Source organism: Brachyhypopomus gauderio, unplaced genomic scaffold (assembly GCF_052324685.1).
Source record: "Brachyhypopomus gauderio isolate BG-103 unplaced genomic scaffold, BGAUD_0.2 sc118, whole genome shotgun sequence".
Taxonomy (NCBI): Eukaryota; Metazoa; Chordata; class Actinopteri; order Gymnotiformes; family Hypopomidae; genus Brachyhypopomus; species Brachyhypopomus gauderio.
Genome location: NW_027506939.1, coordinates 501202 through 512118, shown reverse-complemented (window position 1 = coordinate 512118; position 10917 = coordinate 501202). Strand labels below are relative to the sequence as shown.

General features: G+C 43.5%; 1 protein-coding gene across 1 annotated transcript; it reads right to left on the bottom strand.

Annotated features, from left to right (window-relative positions):
* Nucleotides 1–3214: 3214 nt before the first annotated feature.
* cbln1 (cerebellin 1 precursor) lies at nucleotides 3215–9783 on the bottom strand. Its single transcript, XM_076993659.1, has 3 exons — nucleotides 9091–9783; nucleotides 8334–8453; nucleotides 3215–4326 (listed from the first exon to the last, which is right to left on the bottom strand). Exons 1-3 carry the CDS (start codon nucleotides 9340–9342, stop codon nucleotides 4129–4131), a joined length of 570 nt encoding a protein of 189 aa, XP_076849774.1. The 5' UTR covers nucleotides 9343–9783; the 3' UTR covers nucleotides 3215–4128.
* Nucleotides 9784–10917: the final 1134 nt, after the last annotated feature.

The following is a 10917-nucleotide window of genomic DNA, read 5'->3' as shown; positions in this document are numbered from 1 at the left end:
ATGGACTATGCGACTAATAGTGGATTTTAATGTGGACTTTAATTCACATTGCCTTTGGCTAATTAGAAATCTTAGAATAAATCAGCTAGGACCGCTTGCGATGTACGTGCGTAATTGTTGGTGACATCGATGTACGCTTAGGCCTATAACCTCAGAAAAAGAGACAAAATGATGTCAACGCCTCTGTGACCAGGAACTTCAAAGCGCATATGCGGAAAGCAAATCAAATTCAGGGCGCGATTAATTTAATTTCAGGCATGCTGTAATTACTCCACTACCGTTCAATCACAGGTAGAGCAAACATCTCTAGTAGGGTTCCTTATACCTCAATTAAAATTCAAACTGCAGTTCCTCCTCGCCTTTCTTTAACTGTCACACACTCTCACTCTATGGTTAAATATTTCAGAAATTAATATCATGACGTTAGCTCAGTAATTTCTCGAGGATTTCATCCAATGGAATACAAAAATAACATTTACAAGCAGTATTTAGCGTAATAAAGTTGCGTTTGTTTTGAGTACAGGTTGATAAAACCTGTTGTGCTTTTATAGAGAGGGAAAGTGCTCTGTCATTCGCACGCCGAAGGCCTTATGGCTCCGTTTCTTCCTAAGGACATTGTTGAAACAGAAACCTTTTTTAAAGGTTTAACAGATAGATTTGTACGTAATCGTGGCTAGGCCTAAATATTTGCTCTGGCCTTTTGGTTTTCAATCACTCTTGGTACTTGAGCCAAATGTGCTACTGCTACTGTGCTGGCCGTAGCCGTCCACCTTCTTTTAATATCGACTTTGGAATGAAATTTACAAACTTTAATCTGAAAATGTACAAACTGTAAGTTAGGGGTTTCTAGTTTTTGGTCCCTTTCAGAGATGAAGGGCAAAGCAAGACGTGCTGCCCCTCCCCCTCGCTTTATGTGTCTATCCATCATAAATCGGATCGAGCCTCCAGGAGTGCCACCATATGGCTGTTTTTACACAGTTACTTTCGTGGCCACGTGCACAGCTCTACAGCCCGAGAAGACTGAGGTCTCTGGTAATTTAGCCCGAGCGGAAGAGATGGATCGCGTGTCATACTCCAGTCAACGGACCGGGCTCCTGCCCAAAGTCACACCTGGTGCTTGCCATAATGCACGTTACACGCCGTGCATCTCTCGTGACCTCGCGGGTATCCTCCTCGATAAGTCCCCGTCTCACACTGCATAGAGGCATGAATGATTTATTCCATTTAATCTATATTTTGATGGCCAACTGAAAATTACTGGGGGTTTGATATCTTAAACATCTGTTGTCCAGATATTCAATTAAGATTTATTCTGGCTTTTCAGGAAAGGGTCTTATCAGTTGTCTAGAGAAAAAAATTAACTTGTGGCGTGGAAATATTTCAAAGAATTGCATTGAGAGGTTAAAGGTCATTAGTAGACCAGTGTAGCTTTAGAGTCCCAGGCCCACACAGCCTCCATCTGCTCCATCATCTGTTTTCTCTGTTCCATTATAACTTCGTCTTTCTTGCTCTCATCTTATCTTTTCTTTCTCTCCCATGTCTCTCTCCCTTCCTCTTTCATGCCCCTTTCACATTTCTAGTCCTCTCCTACCTTCCTTCTCTATCACCTTCTCTGTCTCACTCTCTCTGTCTCTGTATCCTTTTCTGTCTGTCTGTCTCTTCCTGTCTCCCTCTCTCTTCCTCTTCACGCCTGGATGGCCTGTCGACTCTTGTTCCACTCTGCTCCTCAGACAGATGGATGGCTGGATCTGCTGGTTCCTAATGAGCCCCCCTCAGCAGGAGGACAGGGTCCAGACGCCGGCCAGTACAGACACAGCAGCCCCCATACCTTCCGCCTTCCTGCCCCTCCTCTGTCCCCCTCCTCTGCCACACCCCATACCCTTTGCTCCGCCCATCTCCCTTCTCTGCCCTACCCCATACCTGTTGCCCCGCCCTTCTCCCTTATCTGTCCCACCCCCAAACCCTTTACCCCACCCATCTTCATTCTCCGCCCTGCTCCATGCCACCTCCTCTGCACCAACCCTATACCATTTGCCCTGCCCACCCCTTCTCTTCCCCGCCCCCATACCTGCCACCCTTCCAAGTGCAACATGCTAACACGCCCTACCTCGTCACATCATGGCTTGCCTTATTCCCTGCAGGTGGGGGTCTGTACACGTCCAGCAGGGCACTTCCTGTCACAGACAGGCGTTCAGAGCTCTGAGGCTCGGTGCTGCTTATGGTACACTTGCAGTTAGTGCACTGACCCCTCTCCATGTTGCCTGAGCTTCTGATTAAGCTCGTTGTCAGCAGGATTCAGGGCAGACAGCCATCGTTAACCTGACCGTCATCCAACACAGTGAATCATTCAGTAGTGAGGTAGGTAGGCCACAATCATCCACGACAGGCTGAGAAAGGTGGAAGTGTGGAGGGGAATTCAAGCTCCACGGGTCTGAGGGAGACGGGGGTCACGCAAGCTCCAGTCTCCTTCTCCGTGTTTATTATTCCTCAACGTGCCATTCTGATCCCACTCTTGTAAGGCCATTTGTATCACACCGTTTGGAATTAGCACAATGCGCTGAATGTAAAACATCAATGCTTGAAATGGCTAATAAATCTGAAACATGGTTCACAAATGTAGGATGAATGAGAGAATTACTAACAGAAGGTTTGACAACACAAAATCACAGTGTAGAACTCTGCCTCTGGGCACGTGACATGGGGAGGGTTAACGGGATGAAGAGAAAGAAAGTAAAACAGACGAAAGCATGATCATGAGTTGAGGGTTTTTTTATAAACAGTGCAGTTTGCTTATTATGCAAGCAATAATTTCCCCCTAGGAGCTCATTAAAAGTCTTGAGTGGAGCAGAGAGAGGGAGAAAAGGCTCCTATCACCTGCTGCTGGAGCAAGAGAGAGAGGGGGAGAGAGGGAGAGAGAGAGAAAGAGAGAGAGCACAAGAACGAGAACAAGAACGAACACAACCAGAGAAATTTATGTCACTGGGAATAGGAAAAATTCACCACTGACAGCCAAGTCAGTGTCACGGCCACATTTAAAACACACACACTCAAAACTAAAATGAACACAACTCCACACTCCATCCACACACAACAGAAGTCATTTAAGTATACGTTAAGTCAATTAAGTATACGTTAAGTTGTTTTGGTGAATTTTGGGGAAATAAACAATGAAATCACATTTTGAGGCGGGGAATCAGATTAAGAAAAATAAAAATGACCATTTAAGTTTTATTGGATCAAAGCAAATAAAAAAACAGTCATTAAACCAACTGAAGAATAAAGGGGAGACCTTCTGTCTGAATAATATTCACATATATCTTACAGTCAATGATAAAACTCCCTTTGAGTATTTCTGATATAGGTTCAGTGTAGCCACATTTCTGACTGGAAACAAAAATAAGAAGCTTCCGTGTTAGCAGCCTCGTGATCCACACACACAATCACTAATTAACACCGAAATACGGAAATACAGATAGTCAACCAGAGTCAGTTAGTCATACAGTATATCATATAGAAATTTTTTAAGGTTTGTATATATCTATATATATTTATATATCCAGTATATAGCTTGAGTCTCTTGAAGGAGATCCAGGTGTCCTTCAGTATTGACGGAATGAAGGGCCGTCTCCGCATGAGAGCAAAGGGAAGTTAGCAAAGTTGAAAAAGAGCAAGTTAGCCGCCAGGCTACATAGAGTGTAGAGTGTGAAGAGTGGCTAACAGGTGTGCTGCATGTAGAGAGAATGCGTGGTGAGGAAGTGAACGAGAGATGGTGAGCGTGATTTGGTAGTTTGTGTCTGCTGACGGACATTCCTATGAGGTGATGGGGGAGATATGTGGGCTAGGGGAGGAGCAATAGGCTCCGTAGTTTCTTTTTCAATTATTAATTATTGTAATCATGAGGGAAATAAAAAAAGATTTTGGCTGTCCAAAGCTGTAGTCAAGTAGCAGAGCAAGAGAGTGTGTCAGAGATCCTGGCACACTAATTCTCTGGTTTAAAATTTCGCCTTCTCTCTCTCTCTCTCTCTCTCTTTCTCTCTCTCTCTCTTGCTCTCCCTTTCTCTCTATCTCTCTCTCCACAGTCCCCCTTTGTGCTGAAGGGCAATAGTCCATCTGCGGTAAGCCCCTCCTCTACAGGGGGAAGACCAGGAAGCCAGAGAAGGTGGAGTACTTCCAGCCTCCCATCAGGTTCCCGCGTTCCAGCTTGAGGTAGGCGCGGTCGCCTTTCTCCATCTGGATCAGGACACCATTGCTGGCGGCCTCCCGTGTTACATCCTGGTCTCCGGCGAAGGCTGAGATCACGGGCCACCCGTTGTGCATGAGGCTCACCTGAGACACACAGACAGGTGACAGAGATGACACCTGCTCTTATCAAGATACACACACACACACACACACACACACACACACACACAATCTCTCCCCCCTCTCGCTTTTCTTCCTTCCTGGTTCCATGATCATCTTGCTAAAAATTTATGTATTGTAACATATATGTAACATATGACATATTGGACATTGTAGAATGATTAACAGTGGAGGTTCTGAAATGACAGTGATACAGTGATTTCCTTCCTCTGATTGGCCCCTGCATGTCCACATCATCCTAATTCCAGGCTTGAAGCTATTTAGCCTATTCCACACACCCACACACACCAACACACACACACACACACACACACACACACACACACACACACACACACAGACAAAGAAGGAGAAAACTGAAAGTATTGAGTGAACAGGATATTTTTTATTTGGGCTTTGAAAGACAATTAAAAAGATACAAATCATAAAATCAAACAGTAAAGAACCTACACAGCTTCCCAACACCGCTGCCTTGAGCATCTGCTATTCATACACTCTCTTTAGTTTTGAAGCTAGCAAATATTTGGCAAGAGTCGAACCCATAATTCCTTCAGCATGAATTAAGGCTTATGACTGTGTTTATGGTCCTACACTGAAGGGGAGAACTGAGGAACAGCACACACACACTTTGCTGGTGATTGATCTTTGCTTCAAAATCTTTGAACACTTACATACAGAGATGAAGGGAAATGTGATTGTTAGATTCTCAGTTGTCTGGGTTTTGTGTGTAAGAGATGTGGGCTGTACTAACAGATCACATCAGAGGCAGGCCAGAGTAATGTCAAGCCTGGGGATTACACACACACACACACACTCCACACACATGTACACACACCCCTTGCACGCACACATATACACATACACACACACACACACACACACACACACACACACACACATACATACATACTGGTGCAAAGAGACAGGTGGCAGATGCAGAGTAGAAGATAAAATCCAGTAAAATGCCAGCTAACACAATCCAAAATCTTGTACCAGTGTCCACAGAGTTACCAAGGAGTGTCCACAGAGTGACCAAAGAGTGACCAGAGAGAGAGTCTGTTAACAGCCAACCATAGCAAAAACCTCGATAACAATATAGTATAGAATGTTAAGAGTGTTATCGACACTGGGCTCAGAGACACTTTCTGAGTCACTCGCCCTCTGTTGACCATCTTAAAATCTCATACCATCTAATTGTAACCCCCATTGCCAAAAAGACATGCACTCACTTCCTTTAGCTGCAATTACATGGTACAGCAAATGAAGGCGCAGTCAGCGAATGGTGTCAGGTCCATTCACACTGCTTCATTAGTGCTAAAGCACCCAATTAGAGCGCCAATATGAACAGAAACAGACTGAATGGGTATCCACCCTCGGCTTTATGCAGAAGTTAGCAGATCAAATTCTGGCATACAGCTTTGTGTCCAGATAACAGCAGCACAATAACAGAAGAACCACCCCCCCCCCCCCCCCAATCCAACTTGTCTAGTCAATGCCACCCCCCCTCTTCTCAGAATGACATAAGAAAAACCCAGAACCCAGACTGTCTCACAGTTTCGTACATCACCATTCACAGAGTCGGAGAGTACGATTTCCTTAATTACCTGCTGACATATTCAGAGTTTTAGGGAGAGGAAGGTTCTGTGGAAAAACTCAAATCTCTATGCATGAATCATTCTGAGGGCAGAGAGGTTATTTCATATTGATTTAAGAGGAAATTTTCTGCTTTAACCTAATTGAACAGACCGAGGCAGCTGGGAATGACCCAATAAATGTGGTTAGTTAGTTAATTTTTTAGACCAGGTATGTAGCCTGGTGACAATCCAGTCCCCCAAAATAAGTTTTCCTTTCTGTTTCAATAACATTTTACTTTACTGAAGACAAAATGGCTTAAGTAATATAAAACCCAGACTTTAAAACTATAGTTACAGAACATGACTAGCCAGAGACTGTCTAGATTTTCCTGCATTGTAAGCAGATACCAGGAACGTTGAAAAAGTGTGGAGTGTGAAAAAAAGGATCCCTTTCCGTAATGTGCCTTGTCATTAGGACCATCCTGCAATGCAGATACCACCACTCACTCTCCCTCTGCTCCTGTCCAGGGAAACAGGGGTGGCGTTGGAAGGCCGTCCCACCAGCCTAAACACGCCCCACACAGAGCTGTTACCATGACCCTTACACACCCCCAAAGAAGACCTTGTATATGTAACAGTCACATTACAAAGTGACTGGTTGTCAGTCTTGCTAGTAGTGCAGAGTTTGGCATAGTAGAGAACTGGTGGACAGGGACCTCCATTGATTTCTTCAAATAATAGTATCTAACTTAAAAACGTAAACTGATAATTCAAGTAGCAGTGAGGTTTCACGTGCAGTCCTAAACACCGCTAACATTCCTAAAAAGTGCACGTAGCATGCATTGTGTCCTTGTCCTTGAAGCGCTGCTCTCTGCACACATGTGAGGAAACTCACTGCATGAGTGAGATGATCAGATGTTTGAGCTTAAAGCAATGATCATGGAAAAAGAGAAGATGTGGCCAAGATCAACAAAGCTCATGTATCAGTTTCTTGAGATCCATAAGCACCAGATATATCATGCATGTACGTGTGTTTACCCATTCACACCAAAGTGTAGTGGCAATCTGTGATTCGTCTGTATATCTCCTACTCATATTGTAGAGTTAGCCAAGCTTGCTAATATACACACTTTTATTAAACTGTCATCACTAAATTCAAGTATTAAACAGCCAGCTTTTGCCAACAGTTCACCCAGTTTCCATTCATTAAAATATCATTAATTGCCTATGAAAAGAGAAGCATTGACAAATATAATAGTACATAAATTCACAATGTTGTCACAATGGTCTGCAAATAAACGAAAGATGAAAAAATAATAATAACTAAGGAAAAGAAAAAGAAAGTACAGCTGCATTCACGTAGCTACTGTCTTACACGGAGGTCCTTTAATGGTTAAACAAATGAAACAGTCTGTTTGTCCGAGTCCTAAATAGGTACAGGACATTAAATACGTTTGCTTAATTCTGCAAATACTGTTGGTGTAGGTGAGACAGGGGTTTGAATGAATGGTGTCCTAGGACAAGGTTTCCACACCGCCGCCTTTCCCACAGTCCATTTAGAAACACCTCTGTTTTTGTGTCGCGGCCTTTCGCACCTATTTTAGAGCTAATCTCATCGCCCCTTCTCCACCCGCGCCCTGGTGTCCTTTGAACACCAAGATTGCTGTTTTTTCAAACGTATTGTGTGTGCCGCTAGGTAAAGGTATTTCAAGTATTTTCCCAGTATATTTTGACTATTCTTTCTTTTGTAATGAAATGGTAAAAAACTTTTTTGCTGTTTTAAAACTCATAATCGACGCTCCATTAGTGTTCACTGTGTTATGTGGCGGGTCGATTTCCCACCTCGAATATGTGGGCGTATTTTAACTTAATAACGTAATTCAGCCGCCAGGCCTCATCAAAACTCAGTAATGGAAAGTAACTGCAAAACATTAATGAGTCAAAGATGTAAACTTCCCCGGTTTTAATCCCAACATCTGCTATCAAATTATTTTTAAAAACGTGTCAAATACTAAATGTGCGTGAAAGTATCTGAACTGGAAAAAATACCCCCTCCCAACAGACACACACACACTCACATACATACACACACAGTAAGATCAGACAAGGCGTTGGGATTTTTATGGCGGCGTGAATGTTCTCTGTCCAGGGTCCTGAAGATGATCAATTTTGGACTTTTATCTACTTAAATGTTATGTTGGCTTGCTAATAGTAAACCAGCATCTCTACATAAGTCGTTTGAGAACTAACTGCTGTACTTACCTGAAATGGGTTTAATCTCTCTTTCTCTCACTATTAGAAATACACATGCACACGCTGAAGTGCGCGCACACGTACGGAGTTTACAAACACAATGCACAGCGAACACGGAATAGCGTAGAACACAGAAACACTGACCTGGATAGTCTGACGATTATACACCTTCACGACGTGGAAATTAAAACTGTAAATCCCTTTTCTTGGGGCGAAGAAATTGCTTCTCTCCTCATCGAAACTTCTACCAACGTTCACAAGAACCTGAGAAAGAAACGGCGTAGAGTAGATGGAACAGTCTTGCTATAAACAGGAATAATGCAGTAAGGATTAATAAAGCCATAATTACAACATAATTTTAAATCTGGATTACTTCTGTTAAAGTTTTAGTAAATCTGATCACAAATTCTTTAAGTACTCTGTCGTTATATGCCGGATATTAATTTGTCGTTATATGCCGGATATTAATTTGTCGTTATATGCCGGATATTAATTTGTCGTTATATGCCGGATATTAATTTTCAGATCTATAAACTAGAAGAGCATCTGACAGTTTAGACGATCGCGTTTATATCTGTTATGTACTAACAAAAGACATTACATACGTTTAAAAGTACCTAGCCAGTGACTTGTCTGAATTGTGTAGAAACGGGAGGGAACGGGCCGTCGCTTTCTGCGCATTACCACACTCGACAATCTCGAGACTATTTTATTTTCGATTTTGTGATCAAGGGACACACGGTTGTCCCACGAGAAAGAACGTGACAGTATCAAATCTCATATCGCGTCTTTCCCATGGAAGCCACAGGGCGTATTGACGCCAAATCCCCTTCGTAGAGAGTATTAGATTAACACCCACAGCCCCGCGATTTCCCTGTAAAATTAATACTTAGAAAGTTACCTGATCAAAGTAGATGACCATCGTACGATTGCTCATCTCTGATGGCTCGTGGTTAGTGTTTCTTACAACGGAGAATGCGACTTTCGCGCTCCCGGATCGCACCGATATTCCAAGCGCCGTCCCGGTTGGGTCTGAAGTTGGATTGGAGTCGCAAACGACCAGACATTTCCCCTCCAGAACAATGGGTTCCGTCTCATTCTGTGCGTTTGCCAGGCAAACTAAACACAGCGCGCCCATCAGAAACGTCAACATTACTGCAGCTATCAGTCTGGTCCTGGCGACAGTTTCCTCACGACGAAATATACAGTTATTTCTGCTTAGTGTGTGATTTACTTCCTCTACGTCAATTCAGTAAATCACAGTCGTTTCGCAACCTTTTTCCTCACTGAAAAGTTCTTCCAGTGATGATTGTCCAAATCAATTTTTAATAATTCTGGGATTTGTTTTTTTTTCTTTTATTTCTCTCAAACCGTCTGGGATTGTGATATTTCTTTTCCCGTATCTCCGATTCCACCTCAGATTCTTCCTCGGATTTTGCCGTGTTCTTACTTCACTCCGTATTCGAATAGCCGGTTAGGATCGCGACGAGGCCCTTGTCTAGTCGACGCACAGTTGAATACATAGCGCGAGGTCCGTCTGTTCGCGCTCTGAATTATTGATATGTGAGATATAAGAAGTGAAGCTCAAAGGCTGGTGAGCGCAGTGCTCCCGCCCCGATCGTTTTCAGTTGAGCCCTCCCCTCGGGTCCCAATCAGCGTAGAAGCGCGTCTTCGCTTTTCCAATCGCAGCGCATGGACCACCTTTCCTGCCGTGACATCTTAGAAGTTGCCGCCCCTCCGGAGAGGTCTCTTACAGGTGGACCTGTCTACTTCTAAAGAGACAGAAGGAGATTATACCCCGATCCTGTTAAAACAGAGGCGCACAGTTTTCAAACAGTGCCAACGGACAAAAGGACTGTTATTTGTTTTACCTTGCTGTGATCTGAGGGATTATGTGAGAGGCGAGCGGATAGCACGTGGAACACATTAACAAACTTTTTCTTTCAATTTCAGCATCTGGCTGATGCTTGTAGCCTGATAGACTTGTATGTATTTATCAGCATAGCCGTCTGTGTGTTCCTTGGGAATTTAACCCATGATCTTGGTTTTATTAGAAGTTGCTCTACCTGGGCTTGGTTTAATCACCGCACATTACCCGTTGACTGAAATTATGACCCATTTTAATGACATTTAAGCATGATTGGAAAATATTTTAGAAAAAAGCTAGCTATATATTGACAGTCAATACAAACATTTGAATGTCGGACTGTATACCGTTTCCAGTGACTAAATGTTCGCACGCTATCTAATGCGCACTTTCAGATGCATGCACGCACACATCCGCTATTTGGAAAACTAAAATTCTTTTTCTGAAGACCAAACGTCCACCGACTCATACATATGACTGCGTTCATTACAAACACTTGGGAGGACCTGGCTCGCCTTAAGCAGTGCGTAATTCTCGGGACACAGACTGGCATGTCTCGCGTGCTGTCTCCATAGGGAACGTCTGCTGCTGTTTACAATATTTCGCGCGAAGTTTATACGAGATGACGGAATGAGTCAGGCGTCTGTGAGCGGGTCTGAAATGTATCTTTGCTTGGCGGAAGGCCTGCGCCATTCACATTTTGACAGCGTTCACTCTGCGCCAGCGCAGTCACTACATGACATTTAATAAATGAGATCACTGAGCAGATTTCTAAGGGGGAAGGAAGACGGCAAGCCCACCAAGAGCAACGGCAGATCCTGACATTTGAAAGATTCAGTAGCATAAACAAAGCGTGTAGGG

Excerpts from the sequence above, each read along its gene's own strand:
- cbln1 (XM_076993659.1), bottom strand. The coding sequence starts at position 9,342 with ATGTTGACGTTTCTGATGGGCGCGCTGTGTTTAGTTTGCCTGGCAAAC. Across the intron at positions 8,454-9,090 it reads TGGTCATCTACTTTGATCAG|GTTCTTGTGAACGTTGGTAG; the intron begins GTAACTTTCTAA and ends TTTCTTTCTCAG. Across the intron at positions 4,327-8,333 it reads ATAATCGTCAGACTATCCAG|GTGAGCCTCATGCACAACGG; the intron begins GTCAGTGTTTCT and ends TGTGTGTCTCAG.